At 34.1% G+C, this 15918-nt stretch overlaps 1 protein-coding gene across 3 annotated transcripts in view; it reads right to left on the reverse strand.

Annotated features, from left to right (window-relative positions):
• LOC150108427 (uncharacterized) overlaps positions 1-15918 on the reverse strand; it is a 175637-nt gene that overhangs the window by 102373 nt on the left and 57346 nt on the right. For all 3 annotated transcript variants that reach the window (XM_090415837.1, XM_090415839.1, XM_090415838.1), the window contains exon 5: positions 14608-14757. In XM_090415837.1, coding sequence (XP_090271963.1) covers positions 14608-14757 — 150 coding nt within the window. The remainder of the gene's footprint in view (positions 1-14607; positions 14758-15918) is intronic.

Raw genomic sequence — 15918 nt, forward strand, 5'->3', positions numbered from 1 at the left:
AAGTTTTCACATCCTGCTTATTTTCATAGTTTTGGTCTTTTTATCGCTGATTTTCAAGCCAAATTTGTTCACTTTATTCAATTTAGTAAGAGAATCCTGGGGACTTCCACTAGATGGTACAACATCATCTGCATTAAGCAAAGAGCTAAGTTTGATATTTCCAACTGTAATACCAGGCCTGATGCCACTCTCCTTCATAATGTGAGCCATATAGATGATGAATAACAATGGAGATAATGTGCATCCCTGTCTTACCCTTGATTTGGCATCAAACCATCTTCCTGTATTTCCTTCAATTCTAACTGTTGATTTACAACTTAAATATAGACTATGTTTTGGTCTGAATAGTGTTCCATTTATCCTATATAACTGTAGTGTTTTGAAAAGCTTTTTTCTGGGCACCTTGTCATGCTTTATCCAGATTTACAAAACTTAGTACAGATCAGATCCTTGTCATATTCCCATTATTTCTCAGCTATTTGTGAAATTAAATACAGTTCTTTATATTCTCATTATTTTTTGGCTTATTTATCTTAAAAGCTGATCCTCACATCCCTTATCTGAAACTCAGCCCAGGTTTGTTCTTCTACAATTTTTCTTAGCCTCTTCTCGTATATGCTTGAATAAATTTATTAAGTAAACTTAGCAAAGAAATTTCTATAATTCTATAAATGGTTCTGTTTTTCTTTTTCAGTGTATGCAAATTTGAACTTTACTCCAATCTTTCTAAATGATTTTTTAAAATTATTTTTTTCTCATGTGAATCCCATTCCATGACAGGTTGTAAACTACCACAAAATATTGTAGTATATTACTATTAGTACACCCGATGAACAGAGGGTTTAGATAATCTGAAATGCTGCTCAGGAGGCCAAATACTGAACTTCAAACTTCATACCCAAAAACAGAGTAGTGGTCTCAAATAGCAGCCATGCTTATGGTGTGATTTGAATTCAAACTGGATATATATATATATATAAAAATATATATAGCCTGATTATAGTCTACCTTCATCATGCTACCTAAAAAAAAAAAAAAAAAAGCAAATACAAAAACTTGCAATGACTGTAGAATGATCAGCTAATGAGTCATGTTTACAAAATGCTTCTGAAAATAATTCAAAAAAGAATATACAGACAATGTGAAGACACCATCAGTGATACCCAATTCAACTTTAGAAACAATCTGGGAACAAGAGAGGCTCTTTTCTGTTCTGAAATCTTATTCCAAAAATGTAGTGATCAAAACAAGGAAGTATTAATTTGCTTCATTGACTTCAAGAAAATATTTGACAAAGTCCAACATACTAAAATAATTGAATTATTAAAAAGAATTGGATTAGATGGTAAAGACATCAGGATTATCGAAAATTTATATTGGAACCAAATGGTTCAACTTGAACCATTTGTTCAAGTTGATGACATTATTACAGACTCCATTAACACCAAACAAGGATGTGTGCTGTTGCCTCTCCTTTTTTAACATATACTCAGAAGCCATATTTCAAAAAATCTTAAAAAGAAGAGTGGAGGGAATTAATGTAAATAGTGATATCATCAATAACATCCAATATGCTAATGAGCTCTCCTGGTGACAATATTCAGGATCTTCAAAATCTTCTAGAACGTGAACAAATTCTTAATTCTTAATTCAGCACTTTCTTTAAACAGGAAACAAATAGAAAGAGTGACAAAATTTAAATATCTCAGATGCTGGTTAAATGAAAAATGCAGTCCAGAAATGGAAATAAAAGTTAGAATTGAATTGCCAAGAAAAAAAATGTTCTTCTGATGAAATAACACTGTGTAACTGCAATTTAAATTTAGAACATGCATGGTTAAATGCCATGTATGTTCTGTAGGGCTGTACATTGCAGAATCTTGGACCTTAAAGACAATATCGATAAAAAAAAACTTGAAGCCTTTTGAGATGTGGTTATACAGACAAATGCCAAAAATCCCATGGACAGCAAAAATGTCCAATCAAGAAGTACTGAAACAAACGGGGAAATCAGGTGAACTTTTCGAATACCATGAAAAGAGAAAAACTGCTTATCTCGGTCACCTATTTCATAATGAAAAATATAAGATACTTCAATTGGTTATAAAAGGGAAGATAAATGGAAGAAGTAAATCTTTGGATGGAAGACATCACAAGCTCTGGGGGACAGTTCAAAGTAGCTGAGGATCACTTAAAATTTTCCAAGGTGGTTGCCAACTTCAGATAGGAGATGGCACTCAAAGAAGATAGTTCTGCCAGTGCTTATGTCACTCAAAACTTTTTTCGAAGTAATTACTCCAGCATCCATAATACTGAGAAATCAGTATATTTAATGCCACCTTTATCATCTCTAATTCCTTGTACTCTTTTTGTCATTTCTAAGCTTTTTTTTTTTAAAATAGCTTACAGAACATCCTATTTCATGATATTCATCTTATTTATTCTCCTTCAAGACTTTACATTAATTTTGTTTAACTACTTTTGCACACAGCTTTTTTTAAACTTCTTCTCTGCATTCTCTATGGACACATGCTGACTTACATTCCAGAATTTGTAATATATACAACTTCTTACTTTCCAGGAATACCTCTTTAATTTCTTTAGTCTGCCATCTTGAGTTCAATCTAAGAAGTATCAACAGAACAGTGCAGAAGCGATTGGTACAACTAAGAAGAGGAAAACTAAAACAGATGGCTTACTGCTAAATAATAAGATGTTACATTTAAGCAATAGTGATCAGAGAAAGGAAGGAGCAGTTATAGAATTCAATTGTAAACAAAGAGAAGCATTGTTCAGAGTTGAATTCTATAACTGCTCCTTCCTTCCTTGGGTGTGTATATTATCTCACTGTTCATTTTCCTCCATTTTGAAATATATGCAATTTTAAGGGTACAGATGTGAGCAAATTCCAAAATGAGGAAAGTGAACAGTGAGATATAAACACCCACAGAATTTTTTTTACTAAGAACGTCTACACAGTACCAGCCACTGAATTAGAAATCCTTATACAGGTATACGTAAACATCATTTAAAAGTACTGGAGTTGTTTAAGTCACTTAGAGTGAGTAGCTGACAAAGTAAAGCTGATTTATCCAGCAATACTGAAAATGAATACTAGACGTACAGAAATGTTTTGGTCAATTTTGAGAAAAGAGTAAACACCTGCAGGGCTGCATTTACCATTAGGTGCATGAGGCGCAAGCTGGTCGCCTCACTTTATGGGGGTCACATTTTAAACCTCACAAAGAACAATAAAAAACAGCTTTTAAATATTTAATATTTAAAATACTTATTTTTAAATATTAAATTCATAATATAGAAACTAGAGGTTGCTGAAAAATTTGTGAGGTCTCCTGCTTCCATTTGAAATACATTGTTCTTTCCTTAGAATATAAAACTAACAGGAACTCCTGTATTCCACAAAATTCATCTATGTAAGCGTACCATTTCTCTGCTGGACGTATATACACGTCCAACAAACCTGGATAATATTCTGGAAAGAACATGGATAAGAAGTGCAGTTTGACCGTAATGTCCATTAGAAGGGGCAATAATCCTTCACGCTGAAAAGAACACTTAACTAGATTACCTGGCGTACATAGTAACTAGGTTCAGTTGCCCACAGCAAAAAAAACAGTTGCTTGCTGTTTGCTCGGTAACCGGATTCTAAGTTATATCAGGCTAATTACCTATGAGTTATATTCATTTTTTGCTGCTTGTTTTTATCGTATAATTATAGTTTTTAATTCCAGCACAAAATAACAAATCCTTTCATACTTTCTTCACTTTATATTGTATCACTTTGGAAGATCAATGTCGCTATCAATTTTTTTGCTAATTATTTTAATCACCAATACATTTTAGAATTCTCCCAGAACTTGATAGAAGATAATTATTTTTGTCAAACAATTATTTTATAAATTCATGAAAATCCAAATCTAAAAATGAATACAGCCTCCATCTGTTCCAAATTAAGTTTTCTTCTATATTCATAATCTTAATTAGAAGGTTAGTTCACAGATTGCACGAAGGTACGCACTTTTAAATTTTGCTTTATAGAGAATCGTACGTAAATCTTGAATCACATCATGTGATGCATAATTTTTATAACGTAATCTGTAGGATTTTGCATTCCAACTTTCTTGATTTCCCCCTAATCACTCACTACAAATTGAAATAAACGGCAGTTACGAAGTCAACTGTTATGTACATATTTTCGGCTAATTTCGATATTATGCAGCAGTTTTGAAGTAGGAATATTTTCCCTACAGTTTATCTTTCGAAACATATGTATGAATGCGTCAAAATGAAATTTTATTTCCAAAATTTTCATAACAGAATTAATTCGCCTTTAATGGCTAATTCCCCAATCCACCCCCACAAAAAAATTATCACCACACACACAAAATACTGCTAGATAACATGTGCACTTTCTTTTTATTGAATTCGTTATTTTTCCAAAGTAATTATACTATTGCAGTTTTAAGCAAAAGAAAAAGGTGAAGAGTCTCTGATAAAATATCATAGGATATAAATTTTTGATATACTTTCTTCTTTTCCTTCACTGCCTCTTTAACTTCCTGTGTCCACCAGGGAGTTCTGATTTTTTTTATCCTTGCAGACAACCTCACTACATGCCTCTCTGGCAGAATCAATCAATGTTTTCTTCAGAGTTTGCCACTGAATCTCCAAGGTTTGATTCCTGTTCTCAAACTCTTTCATTTTTTCTTCAATAATCTTTGTGTATTATCTGAGAGCAGCTAAACTTTTACTTGCTTTAAAACTTTCTTATATGTTATTCTTTTCAATATGAAATTCAATTTTATCCTGCTCAAGACTAAATAGTGATGGCTTCCAATTTCAAATCCTCTGTATACTCTGGTGTCCAGCACCAGGAAGAAAACATCACTATTAACAATAACATAGTCAATGAGACTTTTCTTATTCCTTGCCTCTTCTCTCCATGTGAATTTGTGCACATTTTTATGTTGGAACATGGTGTTAGTAATAACCAGTCCATGTCCTGAGCAGAAATCCAACAAATATTTGCCATTATTATTAGCTTTGCTCTTTTCTCCAAATTTTCCCAAAATATTTTTGTATGTCTCACAATCATTTCCTACTCTGCTATTTAGATCCAAAACAAGGACCAACTTTTCCTTTTTCATTGTGTCAGTTGCTTTTTCTAAAGCCTCAAAAAATTCCTCCACTTCTACCTTAGTAGAACCATCTGTGGGACCATAGGCACAAATAAGTCTCATTGTCTAGTTCCCCATTCTCATATCTGCCCACATTACTCTACCTTGAGACTGCCTGCCATTCAAGAAGATGAGCCTCGTATTTTCTGTTGAATACTATGGCTACCCCTTCTTGTCCTCGATTGTCATTACCTGAATATAACATTTTGTATTTATTGCTCAGAAAGATTTCACCAGTTTTTATCTTTTTTGTTTCAGTCAACCCTATTATGTCGATCTCGTACTTATGTAATTCCTCAGTTAGCTGCATTTCTTTGCCATTCAGGTTGATAGTATCAACATATCAGGTTGATATGTTGATAGTACCGATCTTTAACCCTGGTGATGTTGAGTTGGGGTTTGTTTTCAGATTTGTTCCAGTAGCTGACTTTTCGCTGTTAGCCCTGGTCCCCTGGCGAAAACAACGGGGGCCTTGTTTAACCAGGCGACGCCCCAGCCGGCATGAAATTTTGTCATGTCGTACCATCATTTTTTATTTTGGTTTAACCAATAACAATACAATTTGGTCGACTAAATCCCAAATTGCCAGCCCATCCTTATTCGTTCAGTATCCAAGTATACCTAACAGGGTGCACCATGAGAAGGTGAGGATTGGACATTAGGTCAGAAGCCTTGGTCGGTTCTCCGCATTCCTTTAAAGGCTATGTGGAGGTCTCCTCTCAGTTATACAGCTTTGACCCTTAAGCACCCCTGTTGGGGATCTAAATAGTAGAGTAGGAAATGATTGTGAGACATACAAAAATATTTTGGGAAAATTTGGAGAAAAGAGCAAGGCTAATAATAATGGTAAATATCTGTTGGATTTCTGCTCAGAACATGGACTGGTTATTACTAACACCAAATATCAACATAAAAATGTGCACAAATTCACATGGAGAGAAGAGGCAGGGAATAAGACTATTCTCAATAAGTCTCATTGACTATGTTATTGTTGATAGTGATGTTTTCTCCCTGGTGCAGGACACCAGAGTGTACAGAGGATTTGAAATTGGAAGTGATCACTATTTAGTCTTGAGCAGGAAAAAATTGAATTTCATATTGAAAAGATTATCACGTAAGAAAGTTTTAAAGCAAATAAAAGTTGAGCAGCTCTCAGATGTGAACTGTAGACTAAAATACACAAAGATTATTGAAGAAAAAATGAAAGAGTTTGAGAACAGGAATCAAACCTTGGAGATTCAATGGCAAGCCTTGAAAAAAGCCCTGATTGATTCAGCTAGAGAGGTATGTGGTGAAGTTGTCTGCAAAGATAGAAAAATAAGAACTCCATGGTGGACACAGGAAATTAAAGAGGCAGTGAAGGAAAAGAAGAAAGCATAGCAAAAGTTTCTTGCAAATAAGTCAGCTTGTGCTCTTAGAGAATACAGAGACAAATGAAAGAATGCTAAACACTGTGTAAAATAGCTAAACAAAAGTCATAGGAGGACTTTGGCAAGAATATTGAAAATCAATATCAAGAAGGTGGCAAAATATTCTGGAGGTTGTTGCAGAAGCTTAGGAATGGAGGAAAGAGCGCTGTAAAAGGAGTTAGAGAGAAAACGGGAGAAAAAGATATCCTTGAAATATGGAGTAATTACTTTGAAAAACTGCTAAATGAAACAAGCAGTGATGACAGCACAGTGATAAAAAACACTGAATAGGCATGCACTCAGGAATACATATCCATACTTGAAGTAGAAAAAGCCATCAAAGGCTTGAAATGTGGAAAGGAAGCAGGAGTAGATGATATTCGACCAGAAATGCAGATGTATGGTGGTATAAGAATCTTACAGTGGCTGCATTGCATAGTTCAGAAAGCCTGGACAGAGGGACGAATTCCTGATGATTGGAGTAGAGCTCTCATAGTACCCATATATAAAAAGGGAAATAAAACTGAATGTGAGAATTACAGAGGTATTTCCCTACTGAGTGTTCCTGGCAAGATCTATGCAAGTATACTTGAGAAATGGTTGAGAAGAATTGTGGAAGAAAAGCTTGGTGAAGAACAAGCTGGATTCAGGCCAAATAGAGGCTGTCAGGATCAGATCTTCACTTTACGACAAATAGTCGAGAAAGCATGGGAATATAACAGAGATCTGTATTTAAGTTTTGTCGATTTGGAAAAAGGCATATGACAAGGTGCCAAGAGAGAAGCTATTCGATATGCTACAGTTATATGGTGTCAATGGGAAGCAATACTTAGTCTTTATTTGAATTGTAAGTCAGCAGTTTGAATTGAAGGAAGTACAGGAAGATGGTTTAATGTTAAATCTGGTGTGAGACAAGGATGTACATTATCCCCTCTGTTATTCATTATCTATATGGATCACATTATGAAGGAAAATGGTATTAAACATGATATAAAAATTAATTTGCTTTATGCGGATGATGTTATACTTCTAAATAAATCTGCTACAAGTCTGCAAGATTCTCTGACTAAATTGAATAACTGTTGTAATAGATATGGTATGAAGGTCAGCAATAAAAAGACAAAGACAATGAAAATAGGTAGAATCATTGAAAATGTCAACTGTGTTGTGAATGGAGAACCTGTGGAACATGTAAAACATTTCAGCTATTTAGACGTGATTTTTAGTGAAGATGGTAAATTAAATATAGAAATAGATAACAGAATCAGCAAAGCTGGTATGGTGGGAAGTCAATTTAATAAATTCATATGGAATAAGAGAGAAATTAGTCGGAACACTAAATTAGCTGTATACAAGACAGTGTTCAAACCAGTTTTAACTTATGGAGAGTTGGGTCAGAAATAAAACACTTGACCAAAGACTAGAGACCGCAGATATGAGAGTCCTGAGAAAGATTAGAGGCATGAACAGGTGGCAATCAATGGCAATATCATATTAAAAATGAGGATATTAGGAAAGAACTTGACATTGTCAGCATCCAGGAATGCATTAGCAGAGCTAATCTCAGGTGGTATGGTCACTTAAAACAGAATGGGCGAAGAAAGATTAGCAAAACAAGTGTTCTCTGCCAGGGTGGCAGGAAAATGACCCAGAGGAAGACCAAGATATTTGTGGATTGATATAGTCAAAAGCCTTTGAAGATAGAAATATAAGATCTGATAATTTTGTAATGTTGACAGGTAACAGACTGATTTGGAGAAAAATTGTAGATAGGGAGTTAGTAATGATGTAAATTTTTTTTCATGTAGTACTATCATATCCTGTACACTCCTTGAGGATACATGGCAGGAATTTGATGATGATGATGGTGGTTTCCATTTCACACAAGATAGCCTCAAACACAATGCTACATGAGATATTATTACTATTATTGTTTTCCTGTATTTCTACTCTAACTGGACTCACAAATATCATTAGTAATACTCCCTCTCCTCTCCAATTGTTCTCTTCCTACTAAAAATGCTATATCCTTTACACTTGAACTCAGTTATATCTGCCAACCTGATTGGCTGAGTGGTGTGAGTATCAGCTCTCCAGCCAACAGGCTGCACGTCCGAATCCGGCCAAGGGCATGGATGTTTGTGACTGTCCTACTAACCTATTACCATATGTACTGCTGTGACCTGTGTCCTGGCTCAGTATGACCTTTGCGCCATAAAAAATCAAATTAAAAAAAAAAATCAGTTATATGCGACTGACAGCCAAGTTTCACTAATGCCAACAATCTTAAATTAGAACATATTCAATACCAAAGCAACAAACTCAGGAACCCTTTGTTCCTGATGCTACTGGCATTTGTGTATAGTCGTAACATGTTACTACCTGGCTTTTTCTTATACTTACATATACAGTTTTGCATAGTTTGCTACATCTACAGTTATGGAACTGTAGCTTACAATTCCATTCCTTTGCCAATGATGTTTAATAACATTCATATCATCACATCTGAATACTACAGCTGAACTTCACACACACATTCACACCATTCATCTCATGATCTATTTTCCCTGACTGTCCCTGATAAATAATTTCTCCAGACTTGCCAAATCCATTCATATGCAGACCATCTTTCTTATTTATGTCTTTTCTACCATCAATCCTTTCCACACATCCAAAAATTCACTCCTATTTCTTCCACAGAGCCAGATATTGTTGTATCTCGGCAATAAACCAACATTTTTCACTCTCTTAATTTTCTCACTTCTTCCAACAATCCTTTCATATCCTCATCTCATACTATACGTGCCACTAATTAAATCATTAGTTCTAACAAGAATCACTCTCTCTTTCACTTTTCTGTTGCTCTAATATGTTTGTCATGGGAAGCTAGAAGCTAGTGACTCTGTTGGCAAGTGCACATTTCTTGATCAAATTGCTATACCATACTACTTTTTTTCTTATATTCTAATTGACTTATTATTTTTATTACCAACCTCAGTGCTTTCCTACCTCTTCTTGTTCTAATTATTTTTCTTATCCCAAGTTTCTTTAAACATTTCTCAATTTTTTCTAATTTTCTGGTCAACTGTAACAGTTTATTTTAGTTGGAATATTTCAAATATCTTTGCTTATAGTATCAATGCCAATGCTGCAATGCTCCTGATCACTTACACTAACTTGTGCTTTTGAAATTGCTTTGTTCTAAAAGAAAAAGTTAAAGTTTTTGATGTCATTTGTAAAAATATTTAACTCACGGTATTTTTACAATTATATCACTAAAAGCACTAAATACAATAAATCCACTAAAATTGCAATAATATACTAAAAAGATGCATCAATTAATCTAAAATACTCAATAAATCAAAGTCACCAATCTTACAGAGCTTCATAATGACACATCTAAGTTATCCAAACACTTAGCAAAATCATTTTCGGTCTTCAATGGATGCACCTTTTCTTACATTAAAAATTCTATCCTTTTTAAAGCTTCTATTAAAAATTTAGTTTTAAGTAATTCTGATATCATGATCGACTTTCATTTCACTTCTTTCTTCACTAATATCCTCTTGAAACATTTTCCCCCATGACATTACTGATCTCTACTTCTTCTTAGTTACTTCCCTTGGAAAAACAAAATATACAAACAGACAGAAAAGCACAACAATAGGTTCCTCTTGCCACATCTCCACTTAAGCTTTCTGACTATTGTAATATGACACCACAAAGTACTTGAAGGACCTATCATGGGAGAGCACACAGCCCATTGTCTATGCTACTGAATCCGTCATTTGCATACTACACAATCTGACCACTAATACACTACTTTATCTGCCATCCACTAACAGTATCTTTGTTTGTTAATTGCATATGTTCCATAGCTAATTTGCCTATATGTTAAATGGAAAACTCAAAGTTTAGGAAAATTTTCACTTTTATATGAGACTGACTAATTCACTTTTAAGTGAGTTAGTCAATCTCATATTGACTATACGTTGCTCTTGTAATGATGAGAATCAAAACTCAGATCTTTTCCAATTAAAAGGTGCACTGAGTTGTTGTTCTTCCAACTACACTATGAGTACTAATTGATGACTGATTAATTAAATGAACACTGAATTAATTTATGTTAAACTGAATTAATTAATTGAATGTATTGTGTGTTCTCAATCTGGCCTCAGGGCTTAGACACATTCTTCCTCCATCTAAATATTCCACATCCAAGAATCCATTTTACTATGGAAAAAGAGATTAACAATAATCTAGTTTTCTATACACCTTAATATTAAATACATTTTCCAAAGGATAATTTTCATTTACAGTATACTGAAAACTACTAACACTGCTAGATATATTCACAATCTCCCCCCCCCCCAACCCTAATCCCAGTAGTATGGTATTATTAATACTACTAGAGCCATGAATATCTATTCCAATGAGGTTTGTCTCTCTCTCTCTCACACACACACACACACACACACACACACACAGTTGAACTAAATCCTGACACATTTTATCTGTCTACAATTCCAACAGCATCAATCTTTGATCTTCTTTATAACATACAGATTACAGTAATGCAATCATTATTTCCAATGTGAGGGATATGTGAGAAAAAATTGCCACTTCAGAAAAAATGATATATCTGCACTGTATTCAAGTCCCACATGAAACCGGCTACCTTCATTCATTCCTCTAATGACCAACTCCTTCCTATCTCAATTCCTGGTGTGTATAGAGTTCCTTGTTCCTGCCAGTTCACCTATGTCACCTCAAGGCTAAAATTTATTCCATATACATGATTACAAATAGTCAGATCTAGTCCATGTGAAAAAATATACTATTATGATTCATTACAGCAAGTTCAAATGTGAGAGCCCTCACTTAAAAAAAAAAATCTGCAGATGCCTTTAAATACCAATCCTCCCAAAATATGGGAATCAGTAATTCTTAAGCATCCTAAGTTACTACCTATGCTTCCTACTAAATGCCTAAAGAGATCGTTCTTTCTAACTAGATTTGAGTCTACTAAGTTTCATTTTACTTTGTGTGTGAATGTGTGTGTGCAATTTATGTTGTACCCCTTAAAGATGTCTCTGTGATTGAAATGAAATATTGGAAGCATTAAACTGTTATTTAATCATACTGTTTTCATTACATTGTACATTCATGAGTTTCGACATCTCATTTGGGATAAACACACATCTCAATTTCAGCATCGGTTTGTCTAGTGATAAGGCTTATATGTTGGCTATTCATAACTGTACTTTTTAAGTAAATTACAACACAAACTAACATATTAACTAATATAAATTTCATTAATACTTCCAATATTTTGGCAAAGTCAATTTTCTATCATCAGTAAACAAAATATAACAAGTTGTGAACAAGCAAACACTACACTAAGTAATGAAGATGAAGCATTTCAACTGAGAGCAGACCTAAAGTCCTCAACAGTGCCCCCTAGTAGAAAAATTGGGAATCCTTGGCTGATGGACTGAGGTATGGAGAATGAGAGATTCCCAATTTGGGAAAGTTTCAAAATCATTTCCTTGAGGTTAGGATGGTTTCTTAAAGAAGAAACAGATTCAAGGAAAAGTCCCTCTTATTTATATACTGCTCAAAACAATTAGGGGATATTTTGATTTTCTTGTAAATTATAGTTATAAAAATAATTTACAAATGTAACACAATTTGTAATAAATATCGATTATTTAAACAATATCTCATCAATTACACCCTATCCACAAGTAAGAAATATTTATTCATGTATAAAGTACTCAACAGTTATAATTATTTTGCAGAAATTTATAATTATCCGACAGAAACTAAAATATCCCCTAATTGTTTTGAGCAGTGTATCTGCTGCAATGGAGTAGAGTGGCTTTCTTCCAGTGTATTCTATGGAAGGTATCCAAAATCATGGTCAGCAAGACCTGAGTGGCTGTAGTGATGGAAACGGATATAGTCCTTATGTTCAGCAATTCTGATGTTGGATGTTCTGCCTGTTTGGCCATAGTTGGATAGTTTGCAACTACAAGAGACTTGGTAAACACCTGGATGATATGGGAAACGTGGCTAGTCTTTGGTGGAGCAGATAAGGATGATAATTTTTTTACATGGTCTGTAATTGGTTGAAAAGTTATAACATCAGTATGTGTACCTTAGCAACAATTTCCTTCAGAAACTGTACTGCGAGTTCTTTTATAGTTCCTGTATATATACATACCAGCCACTGAATTAGAAACCTTTATCAGATGTGCATAAGCGTCACCTACACAGCATATATGTAAAATACTAGGTCATCATCACATGTTCTAGGCAACTATTTAAGAATGCAACTGGTCAATAGTGTTGATCACAATGAGAAAAACAAAGGATCTTTTGGAGTTTGATAAAGGGCTTATTGTAGATGTCTGTCTGGCTGGAGTCACAATTTTGAAAACAGAACTGACTGGTTTCTCAAAAGGCGAGATATCCTGGATGCTTATTCATTGAAAAAATAACCCACATTGCTTGTCGAAAAGGTGTAACTCTGGTCCTAAGACAGTCTGTCAGGAATGGGATTGCCATCGTCTGAGAAGGCTTGTAAAGACAAATAGAACTTCCTGTGCATCAACTGACCAAAGCATTTAATGAAGGCCATTCTTGACCATATCTCACCAAACTATGCACAAGGAATTGAAGAGGATCAGTAGTGGCAGCCTATATAGAAACCAATGATTTCTGTGAAGAACCAGAAAGTTCATCTACAGTGGTGTCAGGAGCACCATGACTGGACAATGGGAAAAAAAAAGTCATGTTGTGAACAAGCCATGGTTCACCTTTTTCTGTACAGACATAGGACAGCAAGTTTGGTAGGAACCCATGAAGCAATGAACTCAGCTTGCCTTGTAAACACAACTCAAAATTCTGTGGATGGTGTCAAGGTGTGGAGCAAGTTCTGTTGGTAAAGAAAGGGTCCAGTAATATTGCTAGAAGGTTGGGTGTCCTCCAAGGAATATCTGAACATTGTTGAAAATCAAGTCCACCCACAATGCTGACTTTTTATCCAGCAGTTGATGGTTGTTTCATACATGACAATGCTACTGTCCATCACACAAAAATTGTTCAGCAGTGGTCCAGCAAGCATTGCAGCCACTTCCACCATCATCTCTAGCCACCACAAAACCCAGATCTGAACCCCACTGAGAATGTATAGGACATGATAGAAAAATAGATCTGGGAGCAAAGTTCTCTTCCATCAAATCTGAGCGAGTTAAAGGGCTGTCTGGTGAATGCTTGATATGCTGTAGATGAAATCCACACCACCTTGTGGAATCCATGCCAAACCACATGTACTGCAATTCAGGCTAAAGGAGGTCTAACACAGTATTAAATAAAAATTTCTAATTCAATGACCAGTATATGTATATACAGGTCCTGATAAAAATTCTCACTGTTGAAGATTTCTTTTTTCAAAAATGTCTTTCAAATGAGACTAGACAAGCTCCTCCATATCCTTCCGATGTCACCTCAAGGCCAATGTTAATTCCAAGCTGTTCCAATCTAAAATTTCTTTTGTTGTTGATATGTGGGTTTGAAGTCTCTTCAAAATCAGGCACAAATGAATTTTTCATATGTAATAGTTTAATCACAGATAGCAGTATTAATTATACATTTAAATGAAGGCAGATCAACTCATGCTCAAACTGAATTTCATGGACTATTATGATGCATGTTCTACTGTAGCAGATATGAATACATCATTAACTCAAACAGCTATTATGAAACTTTTGAGCAAAGTCATTAAATGGATAAATAATATATTTGCAAATAATACTTTAAGTAAATAATATTCGAAATAAAAACACTACTCAGTTTTAAAACATTTCTCCAGCAAATAGATCAGGAGTATCACAAAATATGTAACACGAAACATTTTATATTTCAGAGTTAAGAAAAAGGATAAATAAGAAGAAAAAAAATTTTTTTTAAAGATAAAAGCTGAAAATTTTACTTACTTTAGTACAACAATAAGAAGAAGGGAAAAGGAGATCACGTACTAAGAATATATGTGCCAGTGTTTCGGCTAAAATGAGAGAACCTGGAAATTTTTTGCCAGTAATACTCTGGATTAACTGAACTCCATCATGGCATGATAAGCTTGCAGTCTATACAAAGAAAAGAATATTTCAGATCAAACTAATGAGAATTCATCATTAACATTTCCCTTGGGTAGGGAGGAGTTAAGATACTATGACAGTACTATATAATGAAATATACATTGTTACTGGTATCCAGTCAAAATATAGAAACATAACAGTATTTTAAAAAGCTTCAAACGAAAATTCTATAAAACCATTATTACATCTGTAGAAAGTTTATTCACTTGGTTGCAAATGAAATTAAACTTTATTTCCCCTAGGGGTAAAGAATGACAAATAAGTAAAAATCTAAACATGCAATAATCCTTATTTATTTCCAACACAATAAGACATGAAACTTCTAAAATACTTTGAAATTGAACCTGATAATTTTTATCATGTTTAAAAATAAATTGTGATCAGTGCCGATTTCAAATCCCCTGTAAATTTTTATATATATATATATATATATATATCACAATCCAGTCTAGATATTCCACCATCAAAAATTTCATATTCAGATTTATGTAGCTATTGTAAAGATTCATGCTGAAGTTTCTGGAATAAATACTACATGGAAATGGAATGAAAATAAATACTTCATTAACAAAATTAATTATTTATACACCGATGTTTCAGAAGCTCAAGTTAGCATTATCAAAGGAACTTTAAAGAAACACAATCAGCAATCAGAAAATAAAATGATCTCAAGAATAAGTATGTATCTCCCTATCGGGGTTTATATAACGTAAAACTTGAGTTTTACGTTACATAAACTTGGGAAAAAAAAAACAACTGTAGAATCTACACTCTTCATGAACTTCCATGATTGTTACCAATTGAATGATAGTACAGTGAACCGAAATTTGTGTAGAAATACACCATTTCTATTACAGTTCATTGGGTTCTTTTGTAGAACATGAGATGCATTCAGGGACAGTCTCTAGGATTTGTGTACTAGTCTGGCTTTCTTCCATCTGATAAAATGGTCTTCCTCCAGGGCATATTATGACAAGCTGCCCATACTGAATATATCTTTTATGTTCTTTTCTTCTTATGAAGGTAGTCATGTCTGTCTAAAATACTGAATTCCACACTGACAGGAAATACAAGAGACAACTAGTATGAAAAGAGGATCTAGTGGTCCTTGATTTGTTCCAGGAAGATGGAGATTTTGTCCAGAGTAGA

This window comes from Typopeltis vanoorti, chromosome 3, assembly GCF_054136105.1.
Source record: "Typopeltis vanoorti isolate ZY-2024b chromosome 3, IOZ_Tvanoo_1.0, whole genome shotgun sequence".
Lineage (NCBI taxonomy): Eukaryota > Metazoa > Arthropoda > Arachnida > Uropygi > Thelyphonidae > Typopeltis > Typopeltis vanoorti.